Source organism: Doryrhamphus excisus, chromosome 13 (assembly GCF_030265055.1).
Source record: "Doryrhamphus excisus isolate RoL2022-K1 chromosome 13, RoL_Dexc_1.0, whole genome shotgun sequence".
In the NCBI taxonomy this organism is placed as follows: domain Eukaryota; kingdom Metazoa; phylum Chordata; class Actinopteri; order Syngnathiformes; family Syngnathidae; genus Doryrhamphus; species Doryrhamphus excisus.
In genome coordinates this window covers 2137454-2163228 of record NC_080478.1, presented here as the reverse complement: position 1 = coordinate 2163228, position 25775 = coordinate 2137454, and the positions used below count along the sequence as shown (strand labels likewise).

Here is a 25775-nt window from a genome sequence, read left to right as displayed (position 1 = left end):
GAAATAAAAACCTTTTCCAATATAATTCTAGACGTTTTGGATGAATTTTGGAATTCTTACGATATAAAATATGCAGGATTCCACACGAAAATGTTCCCAAAGTATTTCAGAGCGTGGCGCTAGTGCGCTTAAAACTTTGTTGCTAACAAATCCAACGAAGAAGACGAAGCGGAAGCGGAAGTAGCAACAGCAGCAATTCAAGTTAAAGTTTTGTTTCATTTGTCTTTTGTGCTTCTCCGAAAGCTAAAAAAACAACGTCTTTGTGCTGCTCCAATCCCTCAAGAAACGTTCTTTTGTTTGTGACGTTGGTCACACATTGTGAGGAATTCTCTTCGTTGCGGTTTCAGTCGGTGAGTTGACTTTCTGACAGTTAGCATACAAGCAGTTCACGTGACACTATTATGTATTGGAGGACGTTAAGAGCGGTATTGTTTCGACCACCAAATTGGCCAGCATATAAAATGCGACTGTGGTTCTTGGTGTAACTTTGAAACGAATTTTGAGTCAATGTGATATGAATTCAAGACGTTTGCCACTCGCGTCTTTGGCTTTTCTTTGCGTTGTAAATAATAAAAGCTGCACGAGCCAGTTAACAAAGTGATGGGATTCGTCTATTCCGCCTATAAAACCGTCCGAAAAACAGTCTAAAACAACATTTTATTGTTTTATATACATGCTGTAACCGTGTTGTATCGGGTACATTCATGATAACATGTAATACTTGTTGTATTTTTGCCATATTTTAGTCATTTAAAGCGTGGCCGGAAGTCCGGAACATTCACATCCGTCAACAACATCAACATAGACAGAGATTTTCTATCACTATTTGCTATCACTAATCAGTTCTGACAGGATATGAATGAATGTAGTAAGACATTTAAAAAAATCCAAAACAACAAATAAGGAACAAGAAGCGGGATATAACTTTCCCACTTTTGGACAGATTTAGTAGAGATACTTCTTCTGATTATTACTACAACTGCTACAACTACTACTACTACTACTAGCAGTAGGCTAGTATTGCCTGCTTATTGGCTTCCTTATTATCCTGCTTTTGCCCTATTATATAAAATTTGTAAGAGATTTTTTTGTAAAGAATTAAACCCCCTTAAAATAGCCCTAATGACGCCACTGTCACTAATCATGACAGACTAGTTTTACTTTTACCCCCCCCCCCCCCCCCCCCATGCAGCAACTAATTTGTCTGCAAGCTTAGCAGAGCCAGTTATATCGTGAAACACGAACCCATTCTCATTCGCTGACAAAATAACAGAACAAAACAGTCGCCATGTCCGCTCTGGCTGGGATGCTGACTGATGGGATGGCCGTATCTTTCAGCACAGCACTTGTGCTCCTTGTTGAACTGGTAAATTCAGTTCCAACTGCTGACTCAGCAACTCCGGGAGTTTCTGTGCCGTCTCGGCAGTGGCATGATGCGTTGTGACTGAGGCAGGGTGTCACTATGCCAGAAAAGTACTTCTACAATAGTGTCAAAAATAGCTTGATTGATATGTAGGTCACCTTGTGGTGTAAATGGGACATTGATGGTGTTTTATTATAGAGGGCCTTATAGGTGAACCAGGTGCATCCCGTTACGTGCATTGTTAGCTGCCTTGTGCTAACTGTTTTCCCTCTTTTGAACCCACAGAAAAGGGAAAATACGTGTGTTGGCATTAGGAGTGCAAATGATTTTGGAAACATTTAAAAAAAATGCCATTTTCCTTTTTAAAAAGTTATGCCTTTTTGAAAATGAATAAGCTGATCAAGTTTCAAATCATGTGAAGTGATGACGACTTTACAAAAAAGTTATTGCATTACCTTCAACCAATGTAGAAACACCGAGGCGTGTTAGAAGCGCTATTTTCATCTTCTACGTTTACACTAACATGGAAGATCAGCGTTCACTGCTGTCTGAGTTTCTTTGTTGAGTATGTTTTTGAGTATTTTGTGTCTTTTATTCAACACACCACGCACACTCGCATATTTCTATAATAATTTCAACAACATGTAGCCTACATAAAGTGTTGAGTTGAATTGTTTTAGTTCGTACGTTCCCTGAAGACAACGCGATAGGGCAGGGGCAGCCATTTAGGCTTCTCTTCCAATAAAAACAAGGAGCCTCAAAACATTATAACAGCTTATGAACCTGTTAAAGTTTAAAATTGACCTGTTACAACAACAAAATTGAAATAAAAGTGCATCGAGCTTGTGTAGGCCTGCTCTGAAATCATTTCAACTCTAACCTCTTAGCCTTTTTTAGTGAAATTAAAACAAAATGTAGCCAACTTGAACATGAAAAAGCTCATCGGAGTTGACATTTCTGCATTTAAGTTTTGTTTGCTTACAAGTATTTACGCCCTGCTTGAGTTGTCATCAATAACTTTTGTTGGTCCCGTCCTTGACTGTCTCTGGATAGAGATATCTTCTTTTCATTTTCAAGATTCTTTCACGTATTCTCCATCTGTGAATGGCTTCCCTGTTAGACGTTGTATTTTATCATCTACGCTTTGTGCCGCCATGTTGCTGGGCACAGAAGAATGTTGGTACGGACGTCCATGAAGGATAGTCTAGATCAGGGGTCTCAAACTCAATTTACTTGGGGGCCACTGGAGCTCGGGTCTGGGCGAGGCTGGGCCGCATCAGGTTGTCCAAAAAAACAAAAAAACAAAACGCATTTATTAAAAACAGAAAAATGAATAAACTTTGCTTTGGTTCCGATTTTCTACAAGAAAAGCTCTGATAAAACATTCCACTGTTCTCAAATATCTTACTTTTTATTTTTCTACACAAAATAAGATCAAGAATAAAGAAAATCAGTCAATCAGTAATAAATAAATATAATAATAATAAAACGGAAAATAATAAAAACTTAAGAAACCACATATAGTTGGTGGGTAGACAAATGATTTTTTTCCGATTAAAATGAACAAAGCATTATTAGAGCCCTGTAGACATGACAAAACACGACTATAGTCACATTTATACTCTTTTTATTTACAACATATTGCGCAACTGCAGGGTCTTGAGACACATGCTAACTCGCAAACTTAGAGAGCTAGCGACCTAAACGGTAGCCTCCAAGTTATTTCCTTTATACTTAAAAAGCCAAAAACTTACCACTTCCACACGGATAGGGAGGATAACTATTAACAGTTATTTAACCTTTAACATGAATATTAATCAAACGTAATAATTTTTTCTGGGTACATGATACCATACAGCATCCATATCAAAGTTAACATTAAACTTTCATATCAAGGCGGGGGCCTCAAACTAGTGTCCTGCGGGCCACATTTGGCCCGCGGGCCGCGTGTTTGAGACCCCTGGTCTAGCTGAATACTTCCAAACGCAGCCAGAGAAGGAAGCATTGGAAGGACCCTTTGACAAATTTGGACCACCTTCGCACACCATGATGACGTCACAAAGACACACTGCCAAATGGATGCCGGCCCTAAATTGTAGCCCAACATTCCTGGAATGGATTGCATGCTGGGACGGTGGGAGGCGTTGTAATAACCTTGCAGCGATGTCACCCTCAAACACAATTTGTTGGCTTGCCTGCTCCGCGATTGGTCAGCTGCTGCGATAGATGGTGTGACCCCCCCAGGTTAGCCCCTGTTTGTGTTCTTCTCTTCTCAGATTGTAATGTTTTTGCTCCAAAGTGTGTCATGTGTCAGACGGTACTGCGTCACCCGCTTACCTGTTCTCACTCTGTTCACCAAGGTAACACCAGAAAGACTTTTTTTTGTGCCTTGAAAGTGGCGTTTGAAAAAACTTTATTTGTTGAAGCTAATGTCACTAATTAATGTACAAAGCAGTAGTCAAAAAGCTTGCTAGTACTGATCATTGTACTCGGTAAATTGATCAATAAAATCCGTTTTTTGTCGTTTTTTTTTTTTTTTAGGATCCATGTCCACTCTGCGAACAAGCCAAAGAGGTTCTGGAGCCGTTCAAACACAAAGTGAATGATCCAAATGATTCTCTTAATGATAAATGATAATTGGATCTGACACGGACTCCTCACCGAGGTTGTGTCTGTCAGTTTGTCCTCCAGCAGGTGGACATAAGTCTTCCAGAGAACCGAGTTTGGTGGGACAAGTACAAGTGGGACATTCCTGTCTTCCACCTGAACGGACGACTCGTGATGAAACACCGAGTGGATGTGGAGCTGCTAAACAAACTGCTTGAGAAGCAAAACACGAGCGAATAATTCCGTAGTTGTCTTTTGAAAGTATTATCAGTTGTTAGCTCGATTGACTGACTGCCGTGTGAAGTCTCTTCTTGACGCTGGTTTCATTAAAGGTATTATTTTGGTCACCTGATCCTGTGAACTCATCAATAATTTCAGCGTGCCCACTTAGCCAATCACAGTGAGCGTACAGTTTACCGGTTTCCATGAAGACTCTTGTGTGCATGGCGTCTTGCGGAAAAGTGGCGGATGTTCATCTTGCGGTGCAGAAAGCTAAAAAGAAGATGTGTCATCTCCAGCTGCAGCTGCTCCACCAGTAAGATGAACACGATGAGTCAGCATTTAGTTTTGATAGCATAGTAAGACTTGGGGAGAATACTAGGGTCAGAATACTAGGGTGTCCATATCATATGTTGTGCCAATAGGGTTGGGGAATTTTTTTATTTTTTTTTTTATGGTGCCCATCTCTGGGGCAGATAAAAAAAAACACTTTCATTTGAAGCAAATGTTTCCGCATATTGGTAGTATTTCCTCCGTGGTAAAGATCCATTTGCAGGTACTGCAAATCGCCCTTTCTCGTACATTGAAACCCAACTTTTGTGCATTAATTTAGTTTGGGCGCCATGTTTCTGGTGTGATTTGCATCACCTGGACTCATTAAGGGAATTGTTGTCAAAAAAAAAGAACTGAAACACTGAGAACCAGTTCTCAACAAGAACCAGTTTTCTATTCCCTTTGCTGGGTGTGAACAACAAGAGGTGTGTGTGTTTGTGTGTATGTGTGTAAAATAAAGCGTCACAGAACATTTCTGCACCATGGAGGCAAATAGTTCTGTCAGAAAAAGTGATGATATTTTTTTCCCCACAGAAAAAACAATTCGGAGAATCCAGACCAGACCAGTTTGCCAACATGGACGCCAAGCAAGGAGTTCCGAGACTCGCTGGTGGACATGTACAGAGGTAAACAACAACATGTGTGTAAAAAATGTCACCACCTTCACTAACTTTATTCTTTGTTCAACATGACAAAGTAATCTAAATGTTTTCAATATGTGACAAAGGTGTAGTGTGGGATTTCTTCCACTGAGTGGCGCTGTGTCTACACAGCAACATAAGAGCTATTAGACATTTTCAGAATAATCTTTTTGACTCAAATACAATATTGTACATTATCTGAAGTCGGGGAAAATGTATTTTATGCTGGTGGATTGTAATCACATTGGAAATAGTACAACAAAACTACATATCTACTCAAACTGGATGTTCATCAGCTAATTGAAAGTTCAAATCCATAACCTTAAGAAGTCCAAATCACTACTACTTCAACATAGCCACCGATTTATGCCACATCGCAAGCTGTAATGCTGTCTTCTGCTTATTACAATGCAGTCGGGATCATGATGAGCCGTTTCCATGGAAACAACTCTTGCATCTCTTGGCCAAAGGATGACAATGCACTTTATTCATTCCTTAATTACTATCGACAATTGAACTGTTTGCAATAAAAGAAGCATTTGACGCCCCCTGCGGGTGATGCTTGTCAATAACAGCGCAGAATGCACGTATTGATCAAAGCGCTCACACACACACACACACACACACAGATAAATGTAATGAAAAGACTGAGAGTGAATGGAAGGGGGGGGGGGGCATGTGAAGCTTTTAATCTGCAGACTGGGTGGTCCAACACACACACACACACACACACATGCTCGCACATGATGCGAGCACAGAGGCTACTTCAGTTGATCAAAAATAGATAAAGCCACCCTTTGCAATAAAACACACAGCAAGTGTGTGTGTGTGTGTGTGTGTGTGTGTGTGTGTGTGCGTGTGATCCTGCATGTTGTTTATGTGTGTATGGAATAAGCGTATCTAGTACATGTAATAATTCCATGTATGTTGTAGTTCTCCAAGTCAAGTGTAGCGGACGAGCTCTACCTCCAGCAACAGCAGATGTAACAGAAAATATAATCAGTAACACTAGTTAGTTAGTCTGGTATCGATTATTATCACTGCTAAAAATAATCTAGAACAGATGTCATGGCTTTGTTGTTGTCTGCAGCTTTCTTTTCTAAAACGATACCGAATAAAATTCCGGTTGGTATCAGCAATACCGAGCCGATACCGATACATTGTATAAATACACCTAGTGTGTAAAAAAAAAAAAAAAATAAGTAGTGTATTTCAAATGGTAGTGTCACTCCTAGCATGAAGAATACAAGACATCACAGTAATTTATTCATTTTCAACCCTGAAGTATACCTAGGTGGTTGTAAATGGTGATTAATTCATTGAAAATGTGATTAATCTAAAAAGAATTTATCATTTGACACTCTTAGTTTTCAGGCTTGGACAAAATTCACAAGACTTTTTTTTTAAAACAAAGAATTTGCTTCTACAATTTGTTAATGTGTGTTTTAGTACACCTCAGTTCGTTAGCATTTAGCATTTCAGTGTTTTCCAAACGAGCATGTGCAGTGTCTAATGACTATACGAAACGGTGTTGTTGATTTGTGATGAATTCGATGTGACTGTCCGAGTTTGTTTTGCCGAACGAGGAGCGAAGGCTTAGCGTTAGCGTGCGGCACTTTTATTGTGTGTGTTCTTCTTCAAGTAATGTCGCCATGGAAATTCACGGCAGCGGCGGCGCGGCGGGAAAGATCAGAGCTGGATTGTGTTGGATTTGAGCTGAAGCTTATTTAATCAGCTCGACACTGTCATTAATATTCATGCAGTCAGCTGGAAAACACCGCAAACTTCCTGCGCCGCGCCTGGCGCACAAAATCTATTAATGAAGCTTAAAAAATTAATGGAGTTTAGTTTCTATTTCATGAGGGGGAGGAGGGGGCAGCACCCCTGCCGCCGTCTCTTCCTCCTCATTGGTTAACTGAGATTGGACCCCTGATTGGCCTTTGCGTTTCCCCTTTTTTCCGCACATTTTTCCATCTTTGACAAGACTTCAAAGGAAGTGCGAGGCGTGAAGGCTCATTTAGAAGGATTTAAGCTCGTTATGACTCTGTCTGAAACTGTTCACATTCATGAGAGTCCACAAGAGACCAGAGGACGTATCGGCCAACTTTCAAAGTGACTAAAAAGTCCGTAATACAGCTTCCTGCTTAACACCAAAGTCACAACCTGGACCCGACAGGGTGAGACACAAGACCAGGATCGGACACAAGATCAAAGACCAGTTCGAATCAGAAAGAACTAGTATCATGATCAGAATCAGGACCTAGACCAGACTATAGACCACTGCAAGCCACAATCATTGTAATATGTAAATAACAAGAATACTATTACCACTACTAATGCCTACTGAAGTACTGAATTTATTGAGGGGACGAGCTGTAATGGCGTCAACGAAGCCAACAATGATATTACAGTAAACCTCGGATATATCGGATTCAATTGTTCCCACTGGTTTTGTCCGATATAAGCGAAATCCATTATATGCGTATACCGGAAAATGTCCGTTTTACACATATATCGGATTTTATCCGTTATAAAAAGGCACTTCCTTGACTATGTTTCCAATGTACCTGGACGCGCAGGCAACGCTGCAAATGACGTCGTATAGCGGCCTGTCACGATTCGGCGAATCGGAGCGCCACGATGCGGCCATCCGATATATGCGAGGGAAATTTAATGGAAATGCATTGGAACGGGACTGGAGATTTTGTCCGAAATAGGCGAAATCCGTTATAAAAAATGCGATATATGCAATGAATTTTTATTGGAAATGCATTACAGAAAAATCGGTTCTTTTTTATCTGTCCGTTGTGAGCGAATTTCCAATATATCCGAGTCCGATATATCCGAGATTTACTGTATATGGTATTGGAATTACACTACTGCTCTTAAGTTAATTACGCAAAAAAACATTAACGTAATTAATGAAGCGTTAAGGCGTATTTTTGACAGCTCCAAATTACAAATTAGCTTTCTTTTGCGCTTGTTTTTGTTGTTTTTTTTAATGTCACAAACAAGACTGAGCTTCCCGGGAGTGCTTTTAGCTGGAGGAGGGGCCCACAGCCACAGTCTGTAAAAGTCACTTCACTAGATTGTTACACTGATCCTTCCTGCTACGTGTTCTTGGACTGGAGATTTTGCCCGAAATAGGCGAAATCCGTTATAAAAAAAATGCAATATATGCAATGAATTTTTATTGGAAATGCATTACAGAAAAATCGCTTCTTTTTTATCTGTCCGTTGTGAGCGAATTTCCGATATATCCGAGTCTGATATATCCGAGGTTTACTGTAGTTGGGCTGATCTGCTAAAACGTCTCAGATGCCTGTGAAAATTCTCATCCATCCAGGGCATCGAACTGGCATTCAAACACATCACAACCGGACTGTTCAGGTTCTAAAAGACGTTTCGCCTAGAGCTGTCCTATGCGTGCGTCCCGCCGAGTCGTTCAACAGGAACTGATGAAGCCAGCTCGGATGAGAGGCCAAACATCTTCTAAGACAACCTGAACAGCCCGGTTGTGATGGATCGATTTCCCCGGGAATATATTTATCTGGGAATATCAGATATTTCCAGAAAACCTTTTTCATCTTCAATCTTCGCAGATAACCCAAAAGTGAACCAAGAGCTTCGACAGCGACTTCCTTCACCTGGACAGCAAAAACTGAGCCCCACTTACAGGTAATGACATGATCTGCAGTGCCCCCTGAAAGAGGCATGGTGTATTATGGCCTTGCAGTTCCAGATGAGGTATCTGGAGCCAGCAAAGCTCATACCTCAAAAACTTGTTGGGACACTCAAAATCCCCAAATCAGAATGTTTCCCCCTCCGAGCCTGACTTTGCCATTTCTCTGTCTTCAAACACGTCCTGTCCACTTCATGGCAAAGAGCTCAATTTTTGGTGTCTTGTGACCACATCTCATTCTCATCCCAAGTCAATCAGGCGTTTCCATGTCAATAGTTCCAACTGGTCTGTACATGCGTCGTCTTGAGCAGCAGGACCTTGCAGGCGCTGCAGGACTTCTATTCATGGCGGTAAAGTGTCATCCTAAAGCTTTTCCTTGCTGACTGTGCTCTCTTGACATCACGGACCAGCTCCTCCCTTGAACTCCCTCACAATCATGGAGTTATTTTGCATTTCTTCCATTTTGTAGTTCTCACTCAAAACTTCATTTTGGTGCTCTTGTAGTCCATTCCAGTGTTATGGTGTGGATTAATGTAGATTAGAGGTGTCACCAGAATCTCCCAAGATTAAAATGTGAAGATTTCCCATTCAGGAAAGAAGATATCTCATGAAGGCACTTGGCCTGGGACAATAATAGATTAGTGAATTAGTCACACAATAAATGAAAATAAACTCAACCATTTTGCCAGCTTCGGTATATCGCCATGTGCATCTGTTTCTGTTTTCCTCATATCTCGCCTCCAAATATGGAGGCAGAGGACTCACTCTGTGCATTGGGGTTCCTCACCTTGGTAAGTTTGTTCCATACAACGATGGGATGAACAGAGTGAGCCCTTGTGTCAGTCATGCAGTCTCTTTGTCTCAGTGGGTGGAGGTCACACCAGTAACATACACACAGTGCACAAGAGTGGAACTTAGTCGGAATTAGCAGATTGCGATATTTTCTGACATGTTTTTTCATTGTAAATTTCTTTTTTTTTTTTTTCCCTTTATTTGGGCAAATATGTGAAACATTACAGTGCTTTTCTTACATCAATCAAAATATAACTTTCCATTATTTACATTTGTATTCAGCTTTCTGATCCCAAGCCCAAAAGGAGTAGGCAGAAGCAAAAGCTTATAAATGCCTACCCCTTTTTACAGGATATAATCATGTTCATGCCACTGTCTTGTTTCCCCTGTTATTATTATCACTGTAATAATATTATTATTATTATAATTATTATCATTATTGTTATAATCTTTATCATTATTACCATCATTATAATCATCATTAATATTACTTAAAAGTAGTGTTAAAATGTTGTCGTGTCTCATACACCCAATTTTGTGTATGGTGTACATCTCTTGTGTAGACAGGTATAGTGTAGATCAGGGGTCTCAAACATGCGGCCCGCGGGCCAAATGTGGCCCGCAGGACACTAGTTTGTGGCCCCCGCCTTGATATGAAAGTTTAATGTTAGTGCGGCCCGCGCAAGTTTGATATGGATGCTGTATGGTATCATGTACCCAGAAAAAATTATTATTACGTTTGATTCATGTTCATGTTAAAGGTTAAATAACTGTTAATAGTTATCCTCCCTATCCGTGTGGAAGTGGTAAGTTTTTGGCTATTTAAGTTGAAAGGAAATAACTTGGAGGCTACCGTTTAGGTCGCTAGCTCTCTAGTTTGCGAGTTAGCATGTGTCTCAAGACCCTGTAGTTGCGCAATATGTTGTAAATAAAAAGAGTATAAATGTGACTATAGTCGTGTTTTGTCATGTCTACAGGGCTCTAATAATGCTTTGTTCATTTTAATGTGAAAAAATAATTTGTCTACCCACCAACTATATGTGCTTTCTTAAGTTTTTATTATTATTATTATATTTATTTATTACTGATTGATTTTCTTTATTCTTGATTTATTTATTTTTCATCTTATTTTGTGCAGAAAAATAAAAATGAAGATATTTGAGAACAGTGGAATGTTTTATCAGAGCTTTTATTGTAGAAAATCGGAACCAAAGCACTGAAAAATTTTGTATATTTTTCTGTTTTTAATAAATGCGTTTTTTTTTTTTTTTTTGGAAAACCTGATGCGGCCCAGCCTTGCCCCGACCCTAGCTCCAGTGGCCCCCAGGTAAATTGAGTTTGAGACCCCTGTTGTAGATGCATAGTGTGCCTGAATAAGCTGAACAGTTAAATAGTGCTTGCGCCCTCGGGTGTAAAATATGTCACAGGACTGTTTGCTAAAAATGTGTCGATTTTTTTTCTCATTCCTCGCAGATCCAGTCCAGAGCCAGCTGAACGGCCTGCAGGTAAGCAGGTTTCTTGCAGACCTTCTCAGAGTCCTTGTGAGCTTCTTCTCTTTTGTCAACCAGTACCGTCTTGGTCTTGTTCAATCCCCAGTCCTCCAGGTTCTCCCAAGCTCTCCGCGTTCCAGCTGCCCCCCGCTTCCGTCACACAGCGGGGCGGTTCATCAGGTGTCCTCCAGAACCTCAGGAGGTGTCCGAGACGTGGAGGCGGACCTTTCACCCAATACACGCTCTCCTCTGTGGCCTGAGATGTGGGATGGAGGAGGACAGTCTGCTGCCTCTGCAGGTCCATCAGTGAGTGGACTCGTCAGCAGGTGAGCTTAACGAATGTGGAATTGAGTCGGCAAACATAAAGAAACACATTGAAACATTTATAAGGACACAACAGTCAACTTTAATTTTGGACCCTGTAAGCGTTATTGAAAAGCTGATTACACATTTGATTAAACTTCATCTTTCTTTGTCTTTTTGACAAAAACATCAATGTGAATATTAAATTGACATTTTTATGAGAGACCGAAATAGGAAAGGAAAAGTTGATTAGGAGGACTTGATATTAGAAACAGTCAATTAACATATATTATTTACCCGCTTTATTACGCTAAGAAGAAGTGTGACCTTTAAGGTGATATGAGAAAAATTCTGCAGCTTCTTATTAAAGAGCCTGCCTCCATCCCATCACCTCACATCTTCTCAGGCCGCGAGCCACCCCCGAAACAACTGACCTGACAGCATCCAGATCAAGTGGTGGCAGGGTGCAAACACGACTCTAGCAGGTTCCCAAACTGGGCGATACCCGAGACCGAGTGGTCCATGATGGACAAATCTGAAACATGTCTTCGTTCTGTCCACGTGGACCTAACCGGCCTAATCCTATTGTTTCCTCCAGCAGCCGTCAAGACGCCACAGCGTCTTCTGACCAGGTTCCACCTCTGGACAGAGACAAGAAGGTGGCGCTGTTACTCAGGGAGCTGGATGCACTGAGAGACACCAACAAGAAGGTTGGAAAGGCCACCACTGAAACCCCACCACACCACCACCACCACCACGGTACATGAACACCCGACTCTTTGTTCCAGCTGCTTGACCAGCTGAGCCTGAAGGAGGAGGAGCTACAGAGGAGGGAGGTGGAGCTGAGGGCGGAGCAGAAGGAAGCCGAAGCCTGGGAAAGACCTTCAGGTGAGGACCAGAAAAATCATTTCTTCATGGGGACACGTCTTAATCCACACATGCATAAACACACAATATGTAATATGTAATATGTAATATGTAAATGTCATTGCTAATAAAACTTAAAACATCTCTAAATGTCTTTCATGTACGTCAAAATGTCCTCACTTGTCAGAGTTGCTGGACCAGCTGTTATGTGCTCACAAGGACAGAGACGAGGCTCTGATGTCTCGAGTATTGTTGGCCAATCAGGAGCGAGATGAGGCTCTACATCGTGTCAGTCAACTGCAGCAAGCTGCTAGGTAACGCGCACGCACACGCACTAGCGTCTTCAAACGTGCTAAACAAACATCTTTTTGTTCGATGGATCAATATTTTACATTCTATATTTTATATCGAAGTTCAATTCCACCCTCGGCCATCTCTGTGTGGAGTTTGCATGTTCTCCCCGTGCATGCGTGGGTTTTCTCCGGGTACTCCGGTTTCCTCCCACATTCCAAAAACATGCTAGGTTAATTAGCCACTCCAAATTGTCCATAGGTATGAATGTGAGTGTGAATGGTTGTTTGTCTATATGTGCCCTGTGATTGGCTGGCCACCAGTCCAGGGTGTACCCCGCCTCTCGCCCGGAGACAGCTGGGATAGGCTCCAGCACCTCCTGTGATCCTCGTGAGGATAAGTGGTAGAAAATGAATGAATTAATTTTATATTGATATTTTTCTGCCTGTTATATTTGGAATGTCTCGGGCGAGAGGTGGCCAGCCAATCCCAGGGCACATATAGACAAACAACCATTCACACTCACATTCATACCTATGGACAATTTGGCGTTGCCAATTAACCTAGCATGTTTTTGGAATGTGGGAGGAAACCGGAGTACCCGGAGAAAACCCACGCATGCACGGGGAGAACATGCAAACTCCACACAGAGATGGCCCGAGGGTGGAATCGAACCCTGGTCTCCTAGCTGTGAGGTCTGCGCGCTAACCACTCGACTTCCGTGCCGCCTGTCTTAACCTTCATTCATTCATTCATTCATTTTCTACTGCTTATCCTAACAAGGGTCACAGAGGGTGCTGGAGCCTATCCCAGCTGTCTTCGGGCGAGAGGCGGGGTACACCCTGGACTGGTGGCCAGCCAATCACAGGGCACATATAGACAAACAACCATTCACACTCACATTCATACCTATGGACAATTTGGAGTGGCTAATTAACCTAGCATGTTTTTGGAATGTGGGAAGAAACCGGAGTACCCGGAGAAAACCCACGCATGCACGGGGAGAACATGCATGGCCCGAGGGTGGAATCGAACCCTGGTCTCCTAGCTGTGAGGTTTGCGCGCTAACCACTCGACCGCCGTGCTGCCCGTCTTAACCTTCAGTCCATTATAATTATTTAAGAGTGCAAAAACCTCCTCAAAAGTGGCCAAAATGTGTCAATAGCATCAATAGAACTATTTGTCACATGGGTGCAATGAAAAGGGTAAAGGTCAATAATGCCATCCTAAAATTGTCATCCTGTGCAACATTTCAGATTGAGCGTAGGTGCAACATTTCAACGTAAACAAGTTACAAAGCCTCTATTGGTCTGACTGGTCCAGTTTTGAATCCTTCCTGTAAAATCCAAAAATATTCCAAACTTTTTTTTTTACTGTGTTGAAATGTTTGGCGGTGACTAGCTAGCTAACACGCGTCCCACTCTTTACATTCATTCTCCTCTTCAGTCATGGTAAGCTATGGAGCATGCGCGGCAGTCCGTTTCCCGGCAGCCCAGGTTCTCGCGTTATTTAAAAGATCTTCTGCTTCTCTTGCCGTACTTGGTGCATGTCTCCACAATCCATTTAAAGATGTATGTCGCATTCTTATCAGCAGGAGGCTGTTCCCGGTGCAGACGTCGGCTTGTCAAACCAGATATCCGATCGCATTGGTTAAACCGAGTAGACCGTGGATGAAATCAGTAACAGTTAAATGTTTGTGATTGGTCCGTGTAAAAACTATTTAAGACAATAACATTTCACTTGTTGGCTTGTGGAAAGTAAACCTCCAGTTCTTGATCAAAAGCTGAGAAAAAGAGCTCTCGTCAGCCGAGGAGCTGCCAAATACACACGCAAATCTAATTAGAGATTAAACCCCCCCAAAACTACACACACACAAAATTCCCCCCAGTCCAGGATGAAGGGTGATTGATATGGCGGTCACAATCCTTTTTATGAGGGAGCGAATATGGACGATCATGTTCCATCTGTCAGGGCTGTGTGCGCGCATGTGTGTGTGTGTGTGTGTGTGACTGCGTTCAAATTGTGAATGTGTACATGATGTGTTAACGTCGGTGTGCTATACATTGATGTTGGCGTGCGTCTGTTGTTGTGAAAGTGATTATTCTGGGATGTCGATTGTCTATTAAAAGGATTTCTATGAAATTCTTACTCAACAATTCAACGTTCAACCGTAGAAAGTATTCCAAAATGAGGATTTAATTGTTGCTCAGACCCCTAATCTGAGTAATGGCACTGGCTGGCACCATTGTGCCTGCGTGTCTGTGTGTGCATGAGTGTGAAGTACGCCGCCGCGACGTGAGGCGAGCTGCCGAGCTGTAAGCGTGGTGTTAGAGGAGCTTTATTGGAGACGGCTGGTCTTTCATTACCTGCTGTTCCCCGCAGAGCGGCGCCGCATCGGCCATCTTATTACAGTTTATTACAGCAAAACAGCAGCAGGCTCAATGAAGAACTTCCCTGGAGAAGAAGAACAGATCACAGTTTTAGCGCCTTCACCACTAGAACTACCAAAAGCTAACAACAACCAATAAGAACCTACTAGAACTTGTGTGCACCACAAAGCAACAAACAAGAACCTGTATGAACCAGCACGGAACAAACAAACCACAAGAACCTGTATGAACAACCAAGAGATAAAGAAGAACCTGTATGAACAACCAAGAGATAAAGAAGAACCTGTATGAACAACCAAGAGATAAAGAAGAACCTCTATGAACCACTAAGAAACAACCAACCAATAAAAACGTGCGAGAACCACCAAGAACCAACGTGTGAACCACCATGAAACAAACAAGAACCTGTATGAACCAACACGGAACAAACAAACCACAAGAACCTGTATGAACAACCAAGAGATAAAGAAGAACCTCTATGAACCACCGAGAAACAACCAATCAACAAAAACGTGCGAGAACCACCAAGAACCAACATGTGTGAACCACCATGAAACAAACAAGAACCAAAAACGCATTTCACGAACCAACAAGAACCCGTGTGAACCACCGAGGAACAAGAACCAAGTATTAACCACCATGAAACATGCAAGAACCAACATGCATATCAGTGCCACCTCAAATAGACTTGGTTTTACCAGTTTGCCCTCGCTCATAAACACGTTATAACATACCTAGTTTGACCGAGAATAAGAACATGTAGCAGGAAGGATCAGTGTAACAATCTAGTGAAGTGACTTTTACAGACTGTGGCTGTGGGCCCCTCCTCCAGCTAAAAGCACTCCCGGGAAGCTCAGTCTTGTTTGTGACATTAAAAAAAAACAACAAAAACAAGCGCAAAAGAAAGTTAATTTGTAATTTGGAGCTGTCAAAAATACGCCTTAACGCTTCATTAATTACATTGTTTTTTTGCGTAATTAACTTAAGAGCAGTAGTGTAATTCCAATACCATATACAGTAAACCTCGGATATATCGGAAATTCGCTCACAACGGACAGATAAAAAAGAACCGATTTTTCTGTAATGCATTTCCAATAAAAATTCATTGCATATATCGGATTTTTTATAACGGATTTCGCCTATTTCGGACAAAATCTCCAGTCCCGTTCCAATGCATTTCCATGAAATTTCCCTCGCATATATCGGATGGCCGCATCGTGGCGCTCCGATTTGCCGAATCGTGACAGGCCGCTATACGACGTCATTTGCAGCGTTTGCAGCGTTGCCTGCGCGTCCAGGTACATTGGAAACATAGTCAAGGAAGTGCCTTTTTATAACGGATAAAATCCCATTTACGCATATACCGGATATAAATCCCATATATGCACAAAACGGACATTTTCCGGTATACGCATATAACGGATTTCGCTTATATCGGACAAAACCAGTGGGAACAATTGAATCCGATATATCCGAGGTTTACTGTATGTATCCCCAACTCACAAACACTTCTCCTCTGCTGCTTTGCGGCTGTCAATGGTGGCTCAGTATTGCAGGCATGCCCATAATAATAATAATATATAAAGAATAAATAGTATGACCAATGATAAGATGGGCCCCCCAGCCCTCATGCTCATAACACGGTTAGAGAGATACATTTTCAGACATGTGTGGTATCTTCTAGCTTGATTTGAATTTGAATTTTTGTCATTTATCTTTTATATGAATGAAATGCAGTGATTAAATATGTGATGACACATTTGAATCACATGACAGCCCTAATTTGTAAACATATTTGTGTTGCTTGTTTACTCACTTCTGCAAAAGTGAATTGAGCGGAACGCCAACCCAGCATCGCCATATGTAGATTTAGTACTGTGGGAGAAACTGCATATATTGTAATATAGAAAACTGATGTAAATGTGTGTGTGTGTGTTTAGAAGTGACTCCGACACGATGGCGTTAGAAGACTGTGACCTGGTAAGTCATTTTTTTTTAAATTGTCTACCATGTTTAGGGACGGGTCGGTAACTTTTTGTTTTGTTTTTTAGGAAGTCGAGGAACTCCTTCAGCGTGTTTGTGACTCCGCCTCCGTGCAGGAGGTCACACGCTTTGGCTCCGCCCTGGTTCAACGTCTGCGGCAGGCAACGCAAAGACGTCATGACATCACAAGTCAGGAGATGAAGGCCGTGATGGACGAGAGAGACAGGTCGCTCGCCAAGGTGACTCTCCCTGTCACGCTCTCTCTCTCTCTCTCTCTCTCGACATGATGGTGTTCTATCTCGCCCCACAACTCGGTAGATGCAATATTCATCATAAACATCATAAAAAATCATAAAAAAGCTTCATGAAGAGGCAGATAGAATGAATTATTATGAAGTGTATTATTATTAATAATAGTCAAGTTGAGGAGCAGTGGGTGGTTAGATTAGCAGGGTTGTTAAACTCACTCACACGGGGGGGCGAATCCCAAAGCCCACTTAAAATTGTCCGTGCGATGAGGGACTTTTTTTTTTTTTGGAGTGGCGGCACATTTTCAATAAACTTATTGTTGATCGACCACCTCTGATATCTGATATAAGATCCATACAGATAATTCAAGATACAAGATGAGTGACAGTGGCCCCTTTTTAGCTTGTCTTGAAATATGGGATGAAAACCCATATTATTCCAACGTTTGGAGAAAATATTGAGAAAAAAATTTGATTTATTTAGCACCACTTTGGCATGCTTTTTCACAGTCTAACTTTTTATATTTTGTTTTCACTTGCACATCCCGAGCTGAGTCGAGGAAAGATGATAGTAGAAGCATCCTACTGTAATACACATTCACATATATATATATATATATATATATATAAATATTAGGGGTGCAACAATATGTGTATCTGTATCGAACGGTTCAATAGAGGGTTCACTGTTCGGTACGCATGTGTATCGAACAACAGGAAACACAGCAGCAGACTTCCGGTTGCCTGCTAGCTCGCACCACAGTGATTGAAACTACCGCACCGATTCCAATTGGAGTATATTGCGCAGCCCAGCGAACGGTGCCGTTCAAAAGCATATCAAGCTAACTGCTAATTTAGCAGAGCTACAAGCACAGTTGGCGTGATCCATTTAATGGCCGTATTTTTAAAAACGTTCCTTTTGTAGAAGTTTATATTACAGCCGAACATGTTGCTAAAAGACGTAGAGTTAAGATAAGCTTTTGTTTGTTAGTTTGTCCTACTTTATGGGGCTTTTAGAGTACATTTTCGATACCTGCCCAACTGGCAATGTAGTTTGGAATGGGGTTTGGAACCCCCATTGAGTTGAATTCAATTGTTGTGTGACAAGATTGAATAGAAATGTTCTTTATATTATATTATAATTATATTATATTATATTATATTATTCTATATTATTCTATATTATTCTATATTATTCTATATTATATTATATTATATTATATTATTATATTATTATTGTATTAATAAATTTATATTATATTATAATTATATTATATATTATATTATTACATATATTATATTATTACATTATTATTATATTATTATTGTATTAATAAATTTATATTATATTATAATTATATTATATTATATTATTCTATATTATATTATATTATATTATATTATATTATTATTACATTATTATTATATTATTATTGTATTAATATTATATTATATTGATACTTAAAGTCCACTTACAAACTGAAACATGAATCCTGGTCAAAGTGACTCATATTGATAAATTGTATAATGAAGTTATTTGAAATCACTAACAAAATGTTATTATATTATTTATTTATTTGGAATATTTACTCTCCCACTAAGAATGCACATGGATCTCCATCAGATACATTTTTATTATATATATTTTTTGGTCTTATATGTTGCCAAGTGTGTGCAGCACAACTGGACTTTCAATAAAATTCAAATGACAAATTCAAAATACTGAACCATAACACAAACATACCAAACCGCACCATGAATTCTGCGTATCTTTGCACCTCTGATAAATATTTGTAATCCACCTTTTCCTCCATCTTTGCCTGTTCCTCGCTCGCCTCGCTTCCACTAGCGCTCCATTAACCCGGGCCGGCGCCATCCAACTCAGCCGCTCGCACGCCGCTAAGTCCTGCTAGTGTCAGCCATCTTTTAACACCCGCCCCTCTGCATTAACACCACCCCTCCACAGTAAAACCTTAATTCCGCCTTTGCGCCTCAAATATGTTTCAATGCGAGCGTAATCCCCGCCGGAGAAGAAGAGAGAGAACACTCCATGCTGGAGGATTCCTCTCCTCCCCCCCGCTGCTCGCCATCCCTTGCTCCCTCTCCTCATCTCTCAGGGATTATCTGCCCGCCGCTGCCGGGACTTGTGGGAAATATTAGAAAAGAGGGGGAGGCCTGCCTTTATTGAGTTAATATCAGGTCATTACAAGCTTATTAAATGTGTGCTGCTGCAGGTTGCTAGTTCAATTCCCACCAATAAGTTCATAACCTTCCTGTTATTGATGACAATCACATTACTGTATGTTTATTCAGGTGATATCAGGTCATTACAAGCTTACTAAATGTGTGCTGCTGCAGGTTGCTAGTTCAATTCCCACCAATAAGTTCATAACCTTCCTGTCATTGATGACAATCACATTACTGTATGTTTATTCAGGTAATATCAGGTCATTACAAGCTTATTAAATGTGTGCTGCTGCAGGTTGCTAGTTCAATTCCCACCAATAAGTTCATAACCTTCCTGTTATTGATGACAATCACATTACTGTATGTTTATTCAGGTAATATCAGGTCATTACAAGCATATTAAATGTGTGCTGCTGCAGGTTGCTAGTTCAATTCCCACCAATAAGTTCATAACCTTCCTGTTATTGATGACAATCACATTACTGTATGTTTATTCAGGTAATATCAGGTCATTACAAGCTTATTAAGTCTGTGCTGCTGCAGGTTGCTAGTTCAATTCCCACCAATAAGTTCATAACCTTCCTGTTATTGATGACAATCACATTACTGTATGTTTATTCAGGTAATATCAGGTCATTACAAGCTTATTAAGTCTGTGCTGCTGCAGGTTGCTGGTTCCACTCCCGCCAATACATTCACGACCTTCCTGTCGATGAAGATGATGTTAGCATGTGTTTGTGTCAACTTTGTGTCTGCAGTGTAGACGACTGGAACAGGAAGTGATGCAGGAGAGACAGCAGAGGGCGAGCAAGGTACACACACATGATGATGATGATGATGATGATAATGTGGTCTTCATTATTAGCTTTTTTTTTTAGTTATGTGCATTTAGGCTCCGTCTGTTTCCTGCTGCTGAAATGTGACATTTTGTTATTAATGTAGCGCTCCAAGTCCCTTAATGAGAGTCGGGGGGGGGAGGGGGCGGGGATTAGTGCCTGGAGACGGTTTTAATTTAACAGCTGACGTCGAGTCCAAATGCTGACACGGGCCGCGGCTTGAAGCCCAATGCGCCATATCCAGCTCGAGTCGAGATGCTTTGTTGAAGCCATTGTTTGTGGCGTAACTCCTCGCCGCGCACGCTCCTCACCGCACGCACACACACACACACACACACACACACACTCACCTCCCGCAACCTTAACTCGTTATGTTAAAGGTCGGCTGGCTTGCATGCTTTCAGATGACCTCATTTGCATATTACTGCCATTAACGTGCGGGGACTCGTTTGAAGCCACTGGTCTGACTCTGCTGGATAAAACACACACTGACCCTTCTTTCCTTCCTCTTCATGAGGGCTCATTAGCATAGCGCGGCCATCTCTCTCATCCCCACTGGACGCCACCTGCACACTTCCTGTCCTGAGTGACACCATGGCCCCCTCAGCGAAGAAACGGAACCGATGTCCAGCATGAAAACATGAAATATTTGCTTATTAAACGAGGCGAGAAACAAGGAAACTAGGCACTAGGGAACAGGAGGGTAGAGGTGAGGGAACAGGAAACTAGTAATTGAGGAAAAGGCGTTGTGTTGTGAAGTGTTGCTGAATGAATTGTGATGTTTAAAAAGCGTCGTTCGGGATGTAAAAGTCAAGTTGACGCATATGTAATGAGACGCTTAATGAAGCCCGTTATTGAATGAAGATCAAGATGTTGATCTCCTCTTAATCAACGTTAAATTGTTTTTTGTGCACGGTGGCTCTGCAAGACGAGGACGTTTGCTCAGAAGTTAACACGTGAACTCTTAAAAGTTGCTCGTTTGGTTTTTTTGTCCAATCAGGACAAGCTGATCAAACTTCATAAAGAGCGAGACGCGGCCATGATGGACAAGAAGCGACTGGAGGGCGAGCACGCGCTACAAGTCAATACCAGGTCAGACTGTCATCACGTGACACTTAATGGGCGGTGTACGGTTTGGATAATAGATTAACCCAAATTTGAACTGTACAAATTGGGCCTAAATATCACTTTTTCTCACCTGTGTCATGTGACTGGTTCGTGTTAAAAGGTCATAGGTGTGAATGGGGCGGTGCCGTGTCAAATTTACGGCTCTCACATTCTCATAATGGTCACCAGACGTTCAACATGGCAGTTCCATGTTGTTCCATGCAGATTTCCTGATCAAATACAGGGGGAAACCTAAGGTGGGGCCACCGTGAACACGCCCTTTGGGCTTAGTCCGCAAGCCCCGCCTACCATCTCAGTTGGATCACTTTGTGTTTGTCAACACTGTAATGTTTTTTACATCACATGACGGTCCACAGCCAGTCTAATGTATTTTAATGCAAGTACGACATCATTATTCTCGATAATCAGACAATAAGAAACATTTTTTTAGAAGAAAGTCAAATGGATTCAATATATTTTAATGCTGGGCTTAACGAATTAATTAATTTTGATGCCAAAATGGAGGATTATATACGCAAACTCACCAGGAGGCGATCAGACTTTTACAACAAAGTATTAAAACTTTTCCTGGAGACGTAAAGGCGGCAAGTAGATAATATTTTAGATAACATTTTGATTTTCCACTCCGGCCGTAGAAGGGATTGACAAAAATGTGTGCTCGATCAATATACAGTAAACCTCGGATATATCGGACTCGGATATATCGGAAATTCGCTCACAACGGACAGATAAAAAAGAACCGATTTTTCTGTAATGTATTTCCAATAAAAATTCATTGCATATATCGGATTTTTTATAACGGATTTCGCCTATTTCGGACAAAATCTCCAATGCATTTCCATGAAATTTCCCTCGCATATATCGGATGGCCGCATCGTGGCGCTCCGAAGCTAGCTGACATTCTGAGACGTTTTAAAGCAGAGGACATTTTTAATGCCGACGAAACTGGGTGATTCTGGCAAATGCTGCCAGAAAACACCCTGGGATTTATTGAATGAGATCTTAACCTCACTATTGGAAATAACGTAGGCCTGACGGGCGTAACAGGGCCTAGCTTAATTAACAATTTGTTATGCTCAGAGTCCAATAAAGTTCAATTCTCATTACCTTACGTCTCTCTTCATTGCCCAGTCCAGGTACATTGGAAACATAGTCAAGGAAGTGCCTTTTTATAACGGATAAAATCCCATTTACGCATATACCGGATATAAATCCCATATATGCGTAAAACGGACATTTTCCGGTATACGCATATAACGGATTTCGCTTATATCGGACAAAACCAGTGGGAACAATTGAATCCGATATATCCGAGGTTTACTGTACATACAAATGTCATATGGGAGGCACTTGCAGTACCGCTGAAATAATTTTTTTTAGAAGAAAGTCAAATGGATTCAATATATTTTAACGCTCCGCTTAACGAATGAATTAATTTTGATGCCAAAATGGAGGATTATATATGCAAACTCACCAGGAACTTTTACAACAAAGTATCAAAACTTTTCCTGGAGACGTAAAGGCGGCATGTAGAGAACATTTTAGATAACATTTTGATTTTCCACCCCGGCCGTAGAAGGAATTGACAAAAATGTGTGCTTGATCAATATATTATCAATACAAAAAAACATCAAGCTTTTTTTTTTTTTGATGATTTTTTTGATGATCACGTCACCAAAATAAAAGATGTCTTCTTTCAGCGCTGTGCAACTTGTCAAGTCTCCGCCCCCGGTCCCCGCTGATGGCCCTCAGGAGGCTCCACCCCTGCTGGCTCAGCTGCAGCAGCTAGCGAATGACAAGCAGAGCTTGGAGGCGGAGCTTGTGCGTTGCCAGGAGGCGGAACGAGAGGCCAGCGAGAGAGTGTGCAGGTAGTTGTGTGTAGATACGTATAGCTGTTTCTATATATACCCATATATGTGTACATATATCACACACACACACTAGGGTGGTCAAAGTTAAAGCATTAACCCAAGTTTTCTTTAATAGCACTATTTTTTTGACACGCAATTAATGTACGCACAGTGGATGTGGAGCCACAAGCGGGAGAAAAGAGTATTTTAAACAGTAGGTGTAGGTTCAAAGCCCTGGCAGATGGCGCTTGCAACAAGACCAAACTTATTTGCGTCTACTGTCGCTATGAAAAGATGGAACGCCGCTGCTATTTTTGTTATTTATACGGCGCTACCTTGTCATACCAGCAGGCATAATCGAGGACAGCTATTTGGGGGCTTGTGTCAGTGTCACCATGGCTGAAGTAGCATTAGCATCCCACTAGCTAGTCACCGGGAAAGATTTTCAACACATGAGCAAAAAATACGTACATTATAGCAATGCAATTTATCTTATTTATTACATAGTGTGTGAAATGATGACAAAAACCATCAAATTAAAAGCGCTAAATCAGAGGTAGGGAACCTATGGCTCGGGAGCCAGGTGGGGCTCTTTTGATGACTGTATCTGGCTCTCAAGCGTTTCTTACCACAATAAAAATGCATTTTTGCTAACATTTTAAAGTAAACATCACAGAAATGACTGTTAAAAATAATATTCAAAATCAACAACTTTCTTATGCATTTTAATTCGTCCATCTATTTTCTACTGCAATACGGCCGACCATATCTATCTTTCCTGATATTTTCCAGGTCAAACACCAAAACTTGATTATTACTGGGTAATGCTGTAGTCTACCTCGGTCATTGAGATGTCAAAAAAACATGTAAATGTAAACTTTCCTCCTTTAGTCAAATAGTCACCTAGCTAAAGCTGCAGAACCAAGCCTTCTGGTGAAGATGGCCAAAAGAATGAAATATACGGAGTACGGTGCAAAACCATGCAGCAGCAGAAGTTGCATTAATGGCAGCAAGTATTTGATTTATTATTAGACACTGCGCTGCTCACGAAAGTGTGCTGGCCACACCCCCTTGGCGTGGGGTAGTGTGCCTGGTCTACGTAATTAGAGCCCATTATATCTAAAACTGTTGGTCTTACATAAAAATGCACACATTTTATTGCATTCAATGTTTAAAAAAATGTATATGGCTCTCACAGATACACATTTTAAAATATCTGGTCTTCATGGCTCTCTTAGCCAAAAAGGTTCCCGACTCCTGCACTAAATGAATCCAGACCCGCCATCCACCAGCATGAGCCTGGACTTTGACACTCAATAAGTTCATCAAATCTGACCTTTATGTATTCCCACATAGTATCAGCATTTGGGAGCAAATAATTTAAAGAAAAAAGGGGAATAGTACACTTTAGTAGTTCGAGGGGGGCATTCAAAGGCCGGCAAACAAAGTGGGACAAGTCCCCACTCGTATTAAACATGCAAAAATGGAGTGATTTCTAACTGTATATACATTCATATTACATTTGTATTATATATTTATATTTTTTAATTCCGCCTGGTTTTGGACCCCTTCCTTCCATTTTTTATAGAATTAGCTTCTTTATTTCACAATGTAAAGTTAATGTTTAAATCAGCAAATGTAATTGTTAATTGTATCTTAACCCGAGTATCTAGATGGGTATCGAATCATTTACCACGCTACTAATTATAGATAAAACGTCTTTCTATCTGCAATTAATTTTGAGTTAACTATGGAGGAAATGCAATGATCGCGATTAAATATGCACGGTTACCGCACAAGACGTTAGCGCTAGCCGTAATAAGTAAAATAATGGTGCCAGTCTTCACGGTGAAGGTCAAACAGGTGTGCCCGGCGTTAAAAGTGTGACATCATTGATATTCCTCAGACGTCGGCTTTGTCAGAGGAAGCTAATCCGTCCTGACGGCGGCGCCGCCGAACGCGACTTGTTGCACGGCCGCTTCCTGTCTCATCAGCCTGAAGATGAAGGGATGAGATTCCTGATGAAAACAGATTAAGTCGTCCGTCCTCCCGGCCTCAAACCTGCGGCTTTCTGCTCTAATTTGGCTGCCAGTGGGGGGGCGGGGGGGGTGTCGGCTGCGAAAGGACCGAGTTGGTGAATGGAGACGAGTGTTTGCTCGGGGGGGGAGTCGGTGAGGGGGCGAGGGGGGATCTTATCTTATTAGAAGTTTAAATTTGACTCCGAAGTTGTGAAGTGACTTTCTCGCCTCCCATACGTGCGCGGATATGGCGTAGATCAATACCGATGATCAGCTGATGCGGCTTTTAGCGGCACGTTCATGAAATGAATTATGTTTCAGGTTGGAGCGTCTCGTGGAGGTTTTGAGGAAAAAAGTTGGAACGGGAAGTCTGCGAGCCGTCGTCTGATTGGTTGGTGTTTTTTCTACGTTTCTTGATCGATTGAATGATGTCATCTTTTGTCACATGTGACAACAAATATTGATTATTGTCTTCATTTGGATTGGAACCTTTCTTTTATTTGGTGACAAAGCTTCACATTAAATCTTTGTCCGCTTGGTGCGCGTA

General features: G+C 41.3%; 1 protein-coding gene across 3 annotated transcripts; it reads left to right on the top strand.

Annotated features, from left to right (window-relative positions):
• Positions 1-155: 155 nt before the first annotated feature.
• On the top strand, positions 156-25775 carry LOC131140552 (mirror-image polydactyly gene 1 protein-like). Of its 3 annotated transcripts, none has more exons than XM_058091087.1 (15): positions 156-350; positions 5057-5148; positions 8766-8841; positions 10932-10964; positions 11111-11142; positions 11234-11453; positions 12032-12140; positions 12219-12318; positions 12485-12611; positions 16919-16958; positions 17030-17200; positions 20155-20208; positions 21233-21324; positions 23061-23228; positions 25550-25775. In XM_058091087.1, the coding sequence occupies exons 2-15, from the start codon at positions 5139-5141 to the stop codon at positions 25614-25616; spliced, it is 1299 nt and encodes a 432-aa protein (XP_057947070.1). In that variant the 5' UTR covers positions 156-350; positions 5057-5138; the 3' UTR covers positions 25617-25775. The 3 variants fall into 3 exon arrangements, with proteins under 3 accessions (XP_057947070.1, XP_057947069.1, XP_057947071.1); XM_058091086.1 differs by having other exon boundaries at positions 12029-12140; XM_058091088.1 differs by lacking the exon at positions 10932-10964 and having other exon boundaries at positions 12029-12140.